This window comes from Dryobates pubescens, chromosome 26, assembly GCF_014839835.1.
Source record: "Dryobates pubescens isolate bDryPub1 chromosome 26, bDryPub1.pri, whole genome shotgun sequence".
In the NCBI taxonomy this organism is placed as follows: domain Eukaryota; kingdom Metazoa; phylum Chordata; class Aves; order Piciformes; family Picidae; genus Dryobates; species Dryobates pubescens.
Genome location: NC_071637.1, coordinates 6,336,135 through 6,353,116, shown reverse-complemented (window position 1 = coordinate 6,353,116; position 16,982 = coordinate 6,336,135). Strand labels below are relative to the sequence as shown.

General features: G+C 52.0%; 2 protein-coding genes across 2 annotated transcripts; one reads left to right on the top strand and one right to left on the bottom strand.

Annotated features, from left to right (window-relative positions):
• Window positions 1-6,128: 6,128 nt before the first annotated feature.
• On the top strand, window positions 6,129-8,068 carry SYS1 (SYS1 golgi trafficking protein). Its single transcript, XM_009908635.2, has 3 exons — window positions 6,129-6,304; window positions 7,087-7,154; window positions 7,706-8,068. The coding sequence occupies exons 1-3, from the start codon at window positions 6,143-6,145 to the stop codon at window positions 7,944-7,946; spliced, it is 471 nt and encodes a 156-aa protein (XP_009906937.2). The 5' UTR covers window positions 6,129-6,142; the 3' UTR covers window positions 7,947-8,068.
• A 4,309-nt stretch (window positions 8,069-12,377) lies between these two features.
• Window positions 12,378-16,982, bottom strand: LOC104307582 (neuritin-like). Its single transcript, XM_054173545.1, has 3 exons — window positions 16,825-16,982; window positions 16,228-16,375; window positions 12,378-13,020 (listed from the first exon to the last, which is right to left on the bottom strand). Exons 1-3 carry the CDS (start codon window positions 16,865-16,867, stop codon window positions 12,795-12,797), a joined length of 417 nt encoding a protein of 138 aa, XP_054029520.1. The 5' UTR covers window positions 16,868-16,982; the 3' UTR covers window positions 12,378-12,794.

Sequence of the window (16,982 nt, the reverse complement as noted above, 5' to 3'; positions counted from 1 at the left end):
TATTCTAGTCCCCTAGCCATCTTTATAGTCTGCTGTACCCTCTCAAGCAGTTCCCTGTCCTTGAACTGAGGAGTCCAGAAGTGGATACAGTACTCCAGAGAGGAGAACCTCCTTCAATCTGCTGGCCACACTCTTTTTGCTGCACTCCAAGATACCATTTGCCTTCCTGGCCACAAGGGCACATTGCTCCCTCATGGTCATTCTGTTGTCCACCAGGATTCTCAGCTCTATTACACAGAGCTGTTTTTTCCAGCAGGTCAGCCCCCAGCTTGCAGCAATACCTGGCAATATTCGTCCCTAGATGAAGTGCCCAACACTTGCCCTTGTTGAAATTCATAAGATTACTTTCTGCCCAACTCTTCAGGCTGTCTAGGTCATGTTGGATGGCAGCACAGCTTTCTTGTTTGTCAGCCACTACTTCTATTTTTGTGTCTTCAGCAAACTTGCTGAGGGTACACTCTATCCCTTCATCAAGGTGGTAATGTCCTCAACATTTCTTAGGACTGTGCCTGCACACATGACAGGATCTCCTGGCAGCCCTGTGCTGAACTGGCCATGGAGCCAGCTGGCATGCTATGAAGTCACAAGGAGCACTGATTGGAGTTTAAACAAGATCAAGTAAGATCTGAAGACAGCATACATCCAGGTGAAAGTAAGAACCAGCCTAGGGGAGCCTGTGGTGGAATTTCCTGTGGCACATGACCCGCTGTGCTCAGGACAGTGATTTATCACCAACCCTTGAGTTCACCTCAGTATCCAAGGCCACTGAGGATGCAAAGGATGTTATTACCCTTCTTTATTACTCTCTACCACACACAGGAGCTGATGAAAGTCACTCCTGATGTGGCTGGGGAGCCCAGCTCCAGCGAGTCTCCAGCTCTGGACATACAGAAGAGGTGGGCAGCAGAAGACAGAAACAAGAGCACACGGTCTGGGTTGAATGTGCAAAGACTGATCCATACCATGACAACATCTGCCAGCTGAGAGACAGCCTTAGCTGCACCAGGTGGCCAGCAGAACTCCACTAGTCCTTAACTCTCAAAGGTAGTTGTGTACATGTGGCCCTGACCCCTCTACACCTCTTTCCAGATAAAGCAGCCACCACAAAGCCACTTTCAAAGCGACCTGTCTGTATTGTGGCTGCAAACACTGCTAACTTGCCTGGTAACTTCCTCTTCCAAGAAACATAGTACATCCTACTCCTCCTGGATGTCATACACCTCATCACACCCCCCCTCCACCAAAAAGTCCCCCTTCATGTCACAGGACACATTTTCCCTCCTACAGAAGTTGTGCTCTGACAGAATGGAGAGGAGCCAGTCTGCCTACCCAGCCCAGGAACTCACAATCAGCATGCAAAATCCTTTGAGCAAACTGATAAAAATCTTGGGCTTCTGGAAAGAGAACAGAAAATTCAACTCAACCCCGATGGATTTTCCAACCTTGAGAATAAATGTTTGTAACCTGACTGATGACATTTTCAAAGTGCATGGTGCAGATCCACCTCCCTCACACATCCCCAAAACTTTCTGCAACTCTATCTGAAGTCATACAAAAGGAAATGCAGCCACAGCCCCCAGAATATGCTTCTGCAAACCTGTGACATAAATTAGCTTGCTTCGTTTTGCCTCGCAGATGTCCCCTCTGAAGATGCTGATGTTCCCTCTCTGGCATAATGCAGAAAAATCATGGGTGTAATGACACCCACCAAGAGTGATGGGACAAATGGAGACAGAGAGGGGGAAAAACACAACTGAAATGTGCTTTCTTGAGACCTCACTGCAAGTGAGAAGCAGGAGTAAAACAAAGCACGTGTTGAGCCACGCACTTGTTCTGGGCGACGAATTCTCACATTCAAGGTGTGTCCACTCCCTGCACCGCTTAAACATTACAGCTGGCAGAGAAAGAACACAGGCTGGCCACCATTGTTCTTACTTCAGCACTCAACAGCCAAGGGTTGGCCAACTCTTGCACTGAAAATGAAAATAAACACCTGCCAGTTGCCAGTACACAACACAATATGCTGGAGGTGGAGTGGAGCATCCAAATACAATGCATTTGGAGGGTGAAGGGCATCAGGTTTTTACATGACACATCAAGAAGTGTCTTGATAATCTTGAGAAGGCCACATGCAGAGCCCTTTGGATAACTCTAGATCATAAATGCTACTCCACTGGACAGGAAAACAGGTTCTTCAGCCAAGCTCAGCACAGTTCCTACCAGCAAGCTTAGAGTAAGATTTTCAAGCACAAAGGGTTAGAAAGTGCCAGCTCCTGAAGTCTGCTCAGTAGGCCGAGGTCTTTGGAAAGACACAGCTGCACACTGCGTGGGTAGAGGAAGAGGAGCCACTGAAAACTCTCATCCCACGCTTTCAGCTACTAAATGCCAAGCTGCTCTGGCAATGTGCAACCTCAGCCTCACTGTCCCTTCAGCAAAGGTTGCCTGAACACAAATCCTAATGCACTGGTGAGAGGGAAACGAACCCCCAAAAAGGTCAGGTCAGAGAGCACTGCCCTTTGTACACCAGCTGGTACAACATGGATCACCTAAATAAACAGCCTCCTGGTTCAGGCAACAATTCCCAAGGAGGAAAAACAATACCACCCTCTACAGCTATTTCTTCTGGAAAGAATCCCTGGCTAAACAGGGCAATCTTTTCCCACACTCCTGGTACAGAAGTGACCATGACAGTTGCAGGTGATCTGGGTACATTCTCTGCCGTGTCTCGGGCGTATGGCCACTTCTCCTTCCACCTCCTGCCCTTCACAATGTGCAGGTGTCACACACAGAACAGCTGCTTAAAAAACTGGCCAGGCAAGCAGCCCCTGCTATGGCACTCCAGAAAGCATGATCTTTTGAGTTTCGACATCCCTTTCCTCTTTATAACACATCTCTCTCCTTCACAGCTGTCTTTCATTCCAACTGAAGAGGAAATAAAAGCAAACTGAAAATGTCCCTGTCGTGGTAGCTAGCAACTAAGCACCAAGCAGCCCTCACTCACTCATCCCCTCAGTAGGACAGGAAGGAGAACTGGAAAGAAAAGTCTGAGACAAGAACAGTTGAATGATTGAAATAGAATAAAATATATTACTATTATTAGTAACAGTCATGCTAACAGTGAAAAGGAAGGTAACAAAAATAGTGTGAAATAAGCTCCAAGAAAGACAGGTGATGCACAATGCACTTGTCACTGAACAACATCCAGCCAGCCTCCAAGCAGCAATCACTGCCAAATCCCAGGGGTTTGTATGCTCGGCATGGCGCCTTTTGGTATGGAATATTCCTTTGGCCAGGTGGGGGTCAGCTGTCCTGGCTGTGTCCCCTCCCAGCTTCTTGTGCCCTTCCAGCCTTCTCACTGGCAGGGCATGAAAGGCTGAAAAATCCTTGGCTTAGTGTAAGCACCACAACTAAAACCATCAGTGTGTTATCAGCATTATTCTCACACTAAATCCAAAGCACAGTCCTGTACCAGCAACTAGGAATACAATTAACTCTGTCTCAGCCAAAAGCAGGACAGCCACTTTATTCCCTGGTAAGTGTTTGCTTTCCATGTCCACTTTAAACCCTTCCCACAGAGCAGGGGTGTGGAGCGAAGCTCCTTGTGGGAAGAACAGGAGAGGAGCACAGTTCCCAGAGCTGGAGTAGCCCAGAGAGGAGGTAAAGCCCAAATCAGGAGCACAGCCCAACAGATGTGACCACGCAACATGCCATCACAGAGTCAGCCAGGAAATGAATTCTCAAACCAGGCTGCAGCTGACTCGCAGCACAAACATCTTTGTGCCATGGCGCTTCCCCACCTCTGTCCTGCCGTGGTGCCCACCCAAGGCAGGAGAGAGCTACACAGCTACACACCATGCCCTCAATTACCAGGCAGCAACCAAGCAGGGAGGGGTCTCAAATTCAGAAGGAACTCTAGTCGATGCCTCCCTAAACACCAGCTCATACCTTGTGATCCCAGAGACTAGTGGATAAATCAGAAGTATTGTTGCTGATGACTTTGGCTGTGCAAAGGCACCCAGCAGTTACACCACCAGTCCAACTTCACACTAGCTTGGAGCTGCAGTCAGTGATGACTAACCAACCAACATTCCTGCTGGAAAGGGAAAGTCAGTCTTAAAAAGCTTGAAAAGGAAAGAGGAAAGTGAAAATTCATGTCTAAGCAGTTGCTGGTACATCTCGGAGAGCCAGGCACAGCAAATTTCAGGAAAGGAAACCAATTTCTACCAAGAATTATCAGAGGAAGTGTTGAGTTTTGCAATTTATGCTCAGCTGACAGGGCTGGGATTTTCCTGTGCTCACTGGCTATGGCTGGTAAAAGCTTCTGCAAAGATAAATTCTCCGAAGGGCCGAGTCAGACCTTGGCAGCAGTGGCCCAGATCCACCACACAGCACCTCTGCCTTGCACAATCCTTTGTGCAAGCAGCAGGTCCAGGAATAGGGATGAAAACGTGTCAAACCTGCCTCAGCAGAGTGACATCCTCAGAATGAGGAAGGGAGAAAATGCAGCAACGCCGCACAGGGAACTTCCCATATGAGGACATGGAAAAAACGTCACGAGAGAATGTCACAGATCGTCAGCCGCGCTCCACAGCCAGAAATATTCCACACCCACGACTGATGTTAATCTACCACCTCCCATAAAAGCTGGGTTCCCCCTTTCTCCTCCTCCCCTCTTTTCCAGGGGACAAGAGCTCTGTGGCCACTCCCTCAACCCCCACAGAAGCCCAGAGGTGCCTCCTTTCCTCTTTCCAGTGGAGACCTTATCTCCAAAATGCTCTGTTGTCCCATGTAGCCTTAGGGATTTTAGTACTCAGATAGGGACAATTCTCATACCTGAAGCTGAGCAAGCAGGACAGCTTGTTGAGGCCACTAAAATGAGTTCCAACAGCCAAGAGCATATCACAGAAGGGACATGGCCAAGCGTGAGGGACTCTGGCACCTGGCCATTTCATGAGGAACAGTAAGAAACCACCACAGACCAGATGAAACCTCCCAACAGAAGCCAAAATACTCACCATCAGCCCTGTAATGAAAAGGTGCTGCCAGGGCATACCAGGACATACCACGAGACTCATAACAACATCTTGGTGCCCTACGGCCTCAAGCTAAATTGAGTACAGCTGGGCAGCAGCTTCCAACAGTCTTGGTGCCTGCAGGAACTGGCCTAGAGATGAAAGGAAACACCCCAGGACAATCATTTCTTGTATGTTTGGTATCTGTGTCTTTATCAAGGGCTGCACAGCCATGATATTGAAACCCCTGGCACAGACCCAGACCAGCACCGTGGAGGAGATGGGGAAAGCCCAAAGCACACCAGCAGAAGAGCAGGGTGCCACTCCCTGGGCAGAGCAAGCAGCCAAAACCCTCAGAAGACAAACTTCTGTCCAAGCCAAATTCATGCTGTGGCCTCTCAGAGAGGCTGCTTCTCACAGAATCACAGAATGGTTTGAGCTGGAAGGGACCTTAAAGATCATCTAGTTCCACCCCTCTGCCATGGGCAGAGACACCTTCCCACTAGACCAGGTTGCTCAAAGCCTCATCCAACCTGGTATGACAGGGATGAGGTGTCCACAATTTCCCTGAGCAACCTGTTTCCGTGTCTCACTACCCCCACAGTAAAGAACTTCTTCCTATCATCTAAATCTACCCTGCTCTAGTCTAAAACTATTGCCCCTTCTCCTATCATCACAGGCCCTTACAAAAAATCCCTCTCCTGTAGCCCCCTTCAGGTACTGCAAGGCCGTTATAAGGTCTCCCCGTAGCCTCCTCTCCTCCAGGCTGAACAGACCCAGCTCCCCCAGCCCGTCTCCGCAGCACAGGTGCTCCAGCCCCTGGATCGTCTTCGTGGCTCCCCCGCAGGCCACCCGGCCTGTGCCCGAAGGCGATACCTCCGCCCTTGTGAAGGTCCACACGCTCACGGCGAGGCCTCACGGGTATTACAAGCGGCAACGGGCGCTTACCTGCCTCAGCGACCCCGGGCTCGGGGCCGGCCCCGCCATCTCTCCACCAGCGCGGGGTCAGAGGGCGGGGGGCGCGGGGTCGCCTCGCCGCTTCCCGGGGAGGCAGCGCCGCGTCCTCCGCCGCGCTAGGGGGCGCTGGCGCGGGGCCGGCGGCACTTCCGGCGCGCGGCGGCGGGCGGGCGATGGCGGCGCAGTTCCGCAGCTACGTGTGGGACCCGGCGCTGATCGTGGCGCAGATGGTGTTGTTGCAGGCTGGTTACTACAGCTCGCTCGGGCTCTGGCTCGCCCTCCTAGGCACCCTGGGCAGGACCGGGCCCTCCCTTCACCAGGTCTTCAGCGACGAGGTGAGGGCGAAGGCCCGCCTGGGGCCCCGGGTAGCCGCTGCGGGAACAGGCCTCTGGCACTGGGGGGACGTTGCCGGGGGGACGTTGCCCGGGGGCCGCCCTGGGGCAGACAGCGCCCGCTCCCCATGTAGGCATTCCCCGGTGCTAGAGACACCCCTCCGCCGCAGGCAGCACGCCGGTAGAGAGCAGACTTCTCCCACTTCAGGGAGCTGCCCCCCAGTATATAGACCTGCTGGCTGTGTGGATGGCCTCCAGTGGGGAAGCAGACGCCCTCCCTTGAACAGGTGCTGCCCCCGGTATAGAGACAGGACTGCTCTGTGTATGTGGTACGTCCAGTATAGAGACAGGCACCTAGGTGTAGAGACAGCACTTTGCTGTATAGATGGTACCCCCTGGTATTGAGAAACACTCTGTGTAGATACCCCAAGTATAGAGATAGCACCTTGCTCTATGGGGGGACCCTTGGTGTAGAGACAGACACTGTATAGGTACTCTGGGTATAAGGATGACTCCCTGATTCCCCCATGCAGCTAACCCCAGTATGGAGGCACACACACTCCACACTCTGTTTATGTGGTTCCCCCTCAGTATGGAAACATACCTGTTGCTTTTCTATAGGCACCCCCAGACACACTTCTTGGAAGGACAATCGCAACTGCTCAGGCTTCTCTTGCAGACCACAGTCAGTGCAGGACTGTGCCAGTGCATCTGGGCTGTGGGAGGAGGTTATGTGCTGTGGGCTGTGATTTGTGCTGTGGTTTCCTACTAATAGTCCTGTACAGATTTTAGGCTTCTCCACCCCGCCAGGGAGGCTTTCCATGATGGCTTTCATCCTCAATGCACTCACCTGGTAAGTCAGCAGCAAGCTGGAACCCTGTCTTGTTCTGTTTTGAATATTAAACTTGAAGAGAATTCAGCGTGACACATTGCTTCTCTCAAAACATCTCCCAAGGGCCCTGTACCTGGCTGAGGGTGTTTGCTGAGGGCTGAGAACTGCTGCCTTCTGACTTTCTGAAGCCTGGATAAGTGACTGCCTCAGGTTTCCCAGCTGGGAATGAGATCTTCTTCCCTGAGAGATTTTGTTTAAAATTAGAATTCATGGATCTCAGCAAACACTGCTCTGTAAACAAGAATGTGGTTTACCCCTGCCACTGGGCAGAGATCACTGGGGTAGAGGCTTTAAACATTGCTGCCTGTTTCTCTGCACCAAAACTCATTTCCCTGCCATCAAACCACTACAAAGCTGTAAGCACGTAAGCCTTGCTGCAGCAGCTGGAAGAGAGGCCAGAAACAGCCTAGACTTAAACCACTTGATTTTTATAACAGCTAAATAATCGGCTGACAGCTCTTGCTGCGGCACAGGCGTGGCACGGCCTGTTAATCTCTCTCTGTACTTTGCAGTGCCCTGGGCTTGCTGTACTTCATCCGCCGAGGAAAGCAGTGCCTGGACTTCACAGTCACCGTTCACTTCTTCCACCTGCTGGGCTGCTGGATTTACAACTCCCGCTTCCCCTCCACCCTCACCTGGTGGCTGGTGCACATCGTCTGCACCGCGCTGATGGCTGCCATCGGCGAGTACCTCTGCATGAGGATAGAACTCAGAGAGATCCCCCTCAATTCTGCCCCCAAATCCAACGTATAGACTCGCTCTGGCGACCACGTGCTGCATTGCCTTGCTGTTCCCAGCACAAGTGCATCTAATGCCTGAGAACCATCACTGAAGAAGCACAGCAGGTCTGGTTAGACTTTTTTTTGGGCTTTTTTTCCCCCCACTTTGGGACCTCGGTGACTGCATGAGTGTGAGCATCTCCTCTGGCATCAGCTGATGGTGGGGGAGGAGCAGATGTTTATTTTGGTATCACAAAGCTTTTGATACGACTGTATGGCAGGTGTGCTCTTAAACTCTTCACTCATGAGACTGTTAAATGCCAGGTAGCAAAACTTGGTGTGTGAGGAGCATCTGGAGTTTAACAAATGCCCTGTGTGGGTAATGCAGGGGTCAGTTCATGCAGGAGCTGGCACAGTGAGCAGTGGGGCTGGGAGCTGCTGCTTCTTCCAGTCTGTCACTTATCTGGGCTTTGGTTGGAAAGCAAAGAGTTGAGGAAGTGAGTGGATGGGGAGAAAGAAAGTAGTTGTACTTAACCTGAATCACCAGCTGAGACACTAAATAACCTGTGACATTAGATGGGTCTGTTTGGTGTTCCCATGTTTAATACATTGAGATGCCAGGCAGCAGTTTGCTGAAGAATTCTTTTGTAATAATAAAAACATGATGTTGCTGTGAGCCTGTTGCAGCTCTCCTGGGACATGGAGCAGCAGGAGGACATGGCCAGAGAATGCATGGCTGTGAGATGCCCACTCTCTTGGGCACATAACATTTCCTACAATAAATATTTCATACCTCTGCTCTGAAGTGAAGGCATCAGTGAGTGCTGTCTGGGGAAGTCAGCCAGCATAATCTTTGCTTCAGGAGGAGCATCAGCAATCCAGGGTCTCCACATGCTCATTCTGAGGCTGGAGCTGTCTTGGGGAAGACTGGAAAGTTCTCCTAGAGCCACGCTGCACTTCATGCTGCTCTGGGTCTGCCTGTCAGGCTTCAGAAGCCTTAACTAAATGTCACCTCGACCAGTTGTTAAGTGAGCGACTGCGGCTTGCTTCTCAAAGCAATAGGATGTGCCTTTATCTAGGGGCACCTCAAACACCATCACCTGCAGGAGGCAGGACAGCACCATACTGCTCAGTTGCTGGAGCTCAATGGTACCCCTCGGTGCCACAGCCCCAGACCCTCATTCTGCCTGGTTTCAGCTGAACCCAAACAAGGACAAAGCCACTTACAAAGACAGATTTTCTCCTGTGCAGCGTCTTGCAGCTACTTCCTTTTGTATATTACTATTTGTAAGTGTTACTTTGCATAGGTTCTTTGCTCATTCAGTTTGATGGAAAGCAGTGGGATGACTTGAGAAGCAGGAGCATCATGATAAACTCTTTGAAGCTCCCCTGTTGACCTTTGTTCCTGGGGGAGTGGCACTTCAATCCCTGCTCTTGTATTGGGATACTAGGCAGGATAACATCCTGGTGCTTGAAATACTTGGCAAAGCTGCTGCAGAGGAGGATTCCTGGCTACAGTTACTTAGCCAGAACTTTTTCTGTTCTGAGGTTTGGCCAGGAGCTCTTCCTGACCAAACTCCCTCAGCACAGCTGTAGAACAGCAGCAGTCTTTCTGAGGGAAGCGTTCACACAAGTGTTTTTCTGGGCTGGAGCCAACGCTCACTGGAGGGCCACCCAGAGGTCACTTCCTAGGGCTTCCCCTACAACTCTCCTGTGCAGCCAGCAAGACGGTTCATCCCCTCTCAGAATCAGCTCATTCCTCATACCTGAGGGTAGTTGCCTGCCTTCCAGTCACCTTCAGCCTAGACATAAACTGGTCTTCCAGTAGGTGCCAGTATCTCCTTCAAGAGGAGCAGTTAGGGTGTGTGTGATGGGGATTGGGGCGAGCAGCAGGGATGACCAACGCTGGCTTACTGTCAGTTGTATTTTAAGACTGTTCCAGGATAATTTTATCCTCCTTTTGTTGCTATTATTGAGAAAGAACATCCCAGTCCTGCACAAGAGAAGTTTACAGGTTTAACTCAAGGCTTAACATCACACCAAAGGGCAGTGCAGAACCCTGTGGTTTTCAGGGATTGTCTTGAAGCAAATTAGAGCTAGAAGACTATTCACAGTGAATGAGAGAGCAGAGGGAAAACCACACTCAGCCCATTTCTTAAAGAACAGGCAAGTGATGCCAGAGCTGCTGTGAGACTATTAAAAACGTGCTACCTTTGTTACCCTGTAAGAACAGGAATGAAAACTAGACCAAGGAACACTTACCTCCTTATGAGAAAAATCCTTGACAAATGTGGATTAATGCCCAGTGGGACACCCAGTGAGCTCCACTGCATCAGCATGAAGTTTGCTGTAGAATTAGAAAGTCTTCTGAAGGTCTGCTGACTTTGCCTGTGAGGACTGAACCTATATATTGGGGTTTTTTGGTCCCTTTTTAGAAAGAAATCTACTGAAAATGTCCTAGCCAGAGCTTTAACGGTCCCTTCCAACCCAAAACATCCTATGTTTCTATGAAGTTCTGCTAAAAATGGAGTACTGATTGAGGAAGGAACCTCTGAAACTTGCTCTCATACTGTGAGACCTAATTTTCACTCACATGCTTTCAGTCAGCTTTAGAAGCATCTTTGGCTTTAAAAAAAAAAAAAATAATCTGCCTCTCCTTACTGGGCTGGTGGCAGATGGTCTTTGTTTCTTAATGAATCTGTGGGTTGTGTGTGCAGTAGAGTTGAGGGATTTGCTTCCAGGGAAGATACACCTCAACACCTGCTCCCCTCAGAGCCAGTGATAGTGTCAGCTGCCCATTTCCATCCCTGGTTTTGCAAAAAGAAGACTTCTTGGAGACCTCTGCTGAGACTTTCAGTTTCTCCTTCCCCAAAGTTCTCTTAAAGTAGAACATTTTAACAAAGGTGACTACTGCAAAGAGAAGCTCAGGACTGTGGGATTTGGGAGGATTTGCTTAGCTGGTTTACACCTATTGTAAATGAAGAGCAGGTACAGGATTTGGATCCAAAAGACTCCAGCCTTGGTTATATGATACCCACCTGCTTCAGCTTTCCCCAGCTACCAACCACAGGCAGGAGAAGACAGAAAAGGAGGAGGGGGGAGAGGGAGAGACAGGATCAGCCAGCGTAGGCTGCTCTGGGAGAGGAATAAGAAAATCACCTAAAGCAGCTGAATGATTCACACCAGGTTCTGCAGTGCTCTGGTTTACCCCTTCTCCACTACTTAGCTCTGTGCCCAAGATTCCACATGCATGAGTAACATCTCTGCTTTATCTGTAGAAAGCCTAGGTGAAGCACTGAAGTGCTGTCTGAGCACCAGCTGCTCCTCCCCGGCTTAATTCCTGGAATTTTCCTCAATTTATTCACTCCTCATGCTGCTGCAGGAGCAGAGTATTAAGTGCTAGGGAAAGTAAGAGGAAGAACAGGAATGCCAGAGGAGAGCAGCATGACCCTTCGTTAAAAATCCCAGCAGCGCTGTTGGTAAAAGCCTTTACTGTAGGAGAAGCATGTCCCCATGCCTGCAGTGCTTCCAGTGGGATCTCTGGGGCTAGCAGGACCCCAGATCCCCTACCCACACTGCAAAGCACGTTTTCAAGTCTGGGGATACTGATTCAGGTTTGTGGACACCAATCCATTTGTAACTGGTGGTATCTACTGCTATGCTCACTCCTGAGGCAGCAGCACTCAAACCATCAGTGTGAGGTGCCTGTTCAGTGTTCCTCAGGATCATGAGGAGCTCCTGCACCTCCACAAAGGACTGTCCCTTGCTGTTAGCAGATGCCTGCCCCTGCTGGCAATTAAGTGCCCTGCTAAGAGGCCAATCTGTGGAAAAAGGCAAAAGTCAGGTGGAAATACCCCGCTGGTTACAGCGAGGCAGGGCACAGAGCTTCACCAGCATCCTTCAAGCACAGAACTGCTTCACACTGCCCACAACTACTGATGAGTTTCTAACATGCCCAGAAGTCACTTGCAAGCACCCCTCTAATGCAAATACTTCCATGCTTGCACTGAGGCCACCAAACTAACAATGCTGTGAGCCACAAAAGAAGCCAGGAGAGGCTGTGCTATCAAACAGGAGGCAGGACAATTAACTTCTACCATGGTGTAGGCTCTACAACAAACTTTAATACTCTGGAATTACACACTGCTGCCCAGAGCTGCTTACACATACCTCTGGAGAAAGCTTTAAAGCAAATGAGTTGCTGTAAATCCTTTTTGTCCTGCTAGCTTAACACTCCCTCTTCCCCCAAATATTTCTGCTATTTCCTTAGAAAAGGGATTGACACATAACACAGGGGTTACTCAGGACTCCAGATGTGTGCAAGAGAAGAGGTCATGCACTTGTAATTATTCCTCAGCAGGGGTTTCAAGCACGTCCTCAAAGAAAAAAGGCCAGTACAGGGCACTACGTTCTCCTTTATGCCTTTGACCCGACGTGCACCTCACAGAACAGTTGTAAAAGTGCCCATCTTGGCTTCAGTGCTCAGGTATAGAATCTGGAGAGTTGATCTGGTGGAAAGAGTCACCAAAGAAAACAGGCTGCCTTCCAGTAGCCATAGAAGAGTACAAAAGAATCCAATGGCCATGACCAATTCATCCTTTCCCCCAAATCCTCTGCCCCCTATCTACAAGTTCCCAAATTCTGCAGTCATCTGATGGGTGCCTACCCACCACAGAGCCCTGAGGCAGAAGAGGACAGGCGTTATCCCAAATGACAGAGAAAGAGCACAACCCAGGAGATGCTGCTGAGCAGTTCCCATGTCTCAGAGACAGGATGGATCCAGGTGTTCACTGAGCACCACACATGGTGTTCTTCAGAGGGTTTGGGAAGCTGATCAGAAAGACACCGTGACGTGCTCCACCACCACCTTGCAGAGATCAGTTCATAAGTTCAGCCAAGTGACGATGAGGGGGACACAGAGGACAGAAACCTTGGGCATGTGGGTCCAGGCAAAGCTGTGTGCCGTGCTGGGGCCGCAGAGGTCAAACAGACTGCCTTGAAATTTGACTTTCCGAGACTCCCTTCTCAGCCTCTCCCAGATGGCTGCTGCTTCCTTCTGGCACTTCCAGAGCGCTTCCAGGGCACACGTGTGAAACTCATCCCAGTACCTGCAGCCAAGGAGATACAGCACCATGAGCTCCTTCACAGCCCTACAGCACCGAGGAGCTGGGCACAGCCTTGCTGCCCCATGCCTACCCTTTGAGCAGCAACAGCCACCCCGTTCTGTGCCAGCTGCCCAACTATTCATCCCCTCCATCATCTCCCGGAGCATCTTGGTTCAAACTCTAAACACACAAATGATTTTATGCCTTTCCCCGCCCACACTTTCTCTGGAAGTCAATAAAATCCATTATTTTCCATCAACAAATGTTTCCCTTCAGCACTGAGCACCCACAGTATCTAAAGCAGGCGGCGAACAAAGGCCCAGCGCATTTCATTCACAGCTTTCTCCAAGCCGAGTCAAGGGCAAAACACAAGCACAAAGCAAGGAGGACAACAGCTCCCACAGACACTACAGCTTTTAACTAAGGCATGGGCAGGGGCAGGAGGAGTTATTGACTGTGTTCTAATTAGACACATCTCCATTTATCTGCTGGGTACTACCCTCCAGAAGTAGAAACCATTCAGTGGAAAGAGGCTCTTGGGGAGCACCAGGGAAAAACAAGCCAGGCAAAGATAACCTGTGGTCCTGCAGGAATGAGCCAGGACCTGCTTGCTGAAGACCACCTCCCCACCCTCATCTCCCCCTTAGCTGCCTCTCCAGAGCTAGAAACAGGCAGGGAAAAACGCTGGTGGAAATGGGGCTGAAAACGGCAGTCCCAGAGAAGACTCTCGGGAGGAGTACAATGGACACCGTTCCGCTGCTGCAGAACGCCGAGATCAGCACCACACAGGATGACCCCACGCTGTGTTTATCAAGTATTCAGCATGTCAACGTTTTATCTGCTTCCTGAGCTCCTTTCTTACCTCTGGTGAGGGAGTGCAATGGATCTGAAGAAGGTGGGCTTCAGCCAGTTCCTGTGAGCTCCATCCCACAAGTGTCAGGCTGAGCAGGGAGGAGCGAGCTCCATCTGTCCAGAGACCAGGACAGCAAGGACCAGGCTCCCACCCAGCACAGGGAGGACAAGAATGGGCAGTACTTCCTTTTTTTTTTTTTTGGCTGTCATGTATCTGAGGAGAGAGTGGCATGAGATTCCATATCCCCAGAGGCTGCTGTAGGTGCTGTGATGGGAAGGGCACTCGCAGCCTGGCAGGTTACTGTGTCCATACAGCTGAATTCATAGGCAAGATCTCTCTTTGTAGCTACAAACCCACAAGATGAAAGTGAAGGAGCCTGAAAGTCTCAGCAAATGGCACAGACCAGCCTCTCCTCTGGAAGTGGCTCCAGACCATCATTTACCTGCAAGCTGGGGACTACCTGGAACACAGGAGTCCTCTGCAACCTTCCCTGTGCATGCCATGACACTGGACACACATGCCACCACTCAGAAAGGAGATGCAGCCCAGATGGCCAAGCAGGGACCCTGCACAGAGGAAAGGGACACCTCTGTTTTGCCCAATTGCTCTGAGCTGGAGGTAACACCTTGTGCAGATACACAGATCCAAGCATTCTACTTACTTACTTGTCTAGCAGGGCTTACATCAGAATGCCAGCTGTGAGGGAGTTCATTAAACTGAGTTGCTGTGGCGGAATAAATGTCCCCAGATAATGAGAAAAGCTGGTGCCAACCCAGCCAACCTCCTGTGCTCACACCCGAGCTGCAGCAGCAGGCAGCTCTGCCAGGTGAGAGTTAAACCTGGCCTGTGTCTTTGGGCAAAGGGTGGCTGGGGCAAGGTGGAGGGGGATGACAGCTCCTGGTTCTGCTCTCAGATTGTGTGGCAGTTCCTAATGTTTCACCTTTCACAACCTCCATTTGCTCGGCCGGACAGGCTGCTGTCAGCACCTTGCCCAGGCTGGCTCTGGGGCAGCGCCACACGTGCAGAGCTCAGACACCGCCAGCTGCGTGCCAGCTCCCTGCCAGCTCCCAGCTCTGCATCCCTCCCTCACCCATGCTTCTGGAAAGGAGACCATGGCACCAGGGAAGCAGATGGCAGTGGAGAAGGCTGAGGGTAAAGGCAAGTAGTTCAGAAATACTTCCTGGCAGGAGATATTTCCTCCAGCCACAGCAAACCCAGCAACCGTGCAATGAGACCAGCAGGAGAAGCTGGTGCAGCTTTATGGACAGGGAAGATCCCAGGAGTCATTCTGTGATGATCAGTGCCCCAGCACCTGTAAGAAATTCTCCACTGACACACATCATGTGAGTTTGATCAAAGGAATCAGGAATCCTCTAGCACTCAACCACAGCCTGAGCTGTCGTGCTCCAATACCAAGCACCCATGTTTTAAAACCGAAACTCCCTATTGCAGCACAAACCAGAGCAGTTCCCATTCCAACCCAGCCTTCAGCCATGTCCCAGCCAGGCTGCTCCTCCTGAGCAATGCTGTTCTGAGGAGAAGGAGAAATAAAGAGCAGGTCACAGCCACCCTGCCATGGGCATGTGTGCTGGCAAGAGAACACACCAACAAAATAAAGGGTTTGCATTCACCTTGAGCACAAGAGTTTTTGCAGAAGTGTTTGCCACTTCTGGCCATAGCCAAAGTCAAATACTGTGTCTGGGGCAGGCTGGAGGGCTGTGGACCCTCCACTTGCCCCAGCAGCAGCACCTGACAGCCTGACCCGCCCCCGCTGAGTGCCGTGTCCAGCCTGTGCCTGCCCTGCTGCACCACAGCAGGTGCCCCCAACCTGTGCTGGCACTGAGGACAAGGTCCCAGAGCCTCACCCCATTGCTTGGGCACTACCTTTCCCTCTCAGCTTGCCAGTGGTTAGCAGCAGCTCAAAAAGCCTGAGCCGCAGGGCGCTCAGCCCTCGCCGTGCCCCGGCAGGTTTGCACCACCCCAGGGCACCTGGATTTGTCTTTAACTGCTGCTGCATTTCCTTATAGCTCCCGTTCACCGCCCTTAGCTCACTACAGGGCACGCAGACGTGCCTCCATTTCGTTCCCCATACCCCGCACTGCCATCCTTTCACTTGCCCTCGCACACCTCACACCTTCAGCTCCCCAAACTCGCAGTGTGCCAGTGTGCTGGGGGTGGTGGGGTGAGACCTGAGAGTCTGGAGCTGTTGCCAGCGGCTGGGGACGCAAACTATAGCTGGAGCTGTGTGACAGACGGAGGCATGGAAAGACAGGCAGGCACGCCAGAGGCAGGCAGGGTACTCAGAATGTCCCTGCGGGCTGCTACACGTAGGATGTCCGGTGCAGGGCTGTACTCACCCACAGACTCGGTGCAGCCCCTGCAGCTCGATGCCGTCTGTCTCCTCGTACGTGGCCATGTTTTCCCCCAGCTTGAGGACGCAGTCCGAGAAGCCTCGGTAAACGTTGTCACAGGCAGTGCCCGACGCCAGCAGCCCGGCCAGGTGCCCTGCGGCCGCAGAGGGGGGCAGCATCGGCATGCAGTCCTTTGGGGACCGAGCCTGCTTCCCTCCCTCCCGTGGTGACATGGGCACCCCTGAGCCCCCCAGGGTCGGTGCTGCCACGCACACGAAGCTGCCTCTTCCACGCAGGACACCCACAGCCCTCGCTCCATCCCTCACCTGCCAGCGTTTGCGGAGAGCCCGAGGGAGCCGTTGGGCCTCAGCAGGGAGCCGTGGCGGGGGATAGGACCGGCGGGGGGAGCACGCCCGCTCCGTACAGGCAGCCACCGGACCTCAGAGACTCACGGTCATGCCCCAGAGGGGGGGACGGAGTGGCCCCCGCCTGCCCCTCCACCAACAGACCCCAGGAGTCGCAGGGCAAGCGGCCCCGTCCCAGCCCGGGCACCCCAAACCCCACCCGGCAACCTCCCTCCGACGTCGTCCCGGGCAGCCTCACCCAGGGCGAGGAGCAGCACGGCCGGGCCCCGCCGCTGCCCCATCCCGCGCCGGCTCCGCTCCTGCCGCTGATGCTCCTGCTGCCGTCCGGTTGCCCGCTCCCCCGGGGCCGGCAGCGCTCCTCGCCCGCCTCCGCGGGGAGGGCCCGGCCCCGGCCGC

What these genes read in the sequence shown, in the direction of transcription:
- SYS1 (XM_009908635.2), top strand. Translation starts at nt 6,143, where the DNA reads ATGGCGGCGCAGTTCCGCAGCTACGTGTGGGACCCGGCGCTGATCGTG. An exon ending in ACCAGGTCTTCAGCGACGAG is followed by an intron (nt 6,305 to 7,086) that starts GTGAGGGCGAAG and finishes AGTCCTGTACAG; the next exon opens with ATTTTAGGCTTCTCCACCCC. An exon ending in ATCCTCAATGCACTCACCTG is followed by an intron (nt 7,155 to 7,705) that starts GTAAGTCAGCAG and finishes TGTACTTTGCAG; the next exon opens with TGCCCTGGGCTTGCTGTACT.
- LOC104307582 (XM_054173545.1), bottom strand. Translation starts at nt 16,867, where the DNA reads ATGGGGCAGCGGCGGGGCCCGGCCGTGCTGCTCCTCGCCCTGG. An exon ending in CGTGCTGCTCCTCGCCCTGG is followed by an intron (nt 16,376 to 16,824) that starts GTGAGGCTGCCC and finishes CTGCGGCCGCAG; the next exon opens with GGCACCTGGCCGGGCTGCTG. An exon ending in GGGCTGCACCGAGTCTGTGG is followed by an intron (nt 13,021 to 16,227) that starts GTGAGTACAGCC and finishes CCTTGGCTGCAG; the next exon opens with GTACTGGGATGAGTTTCACA.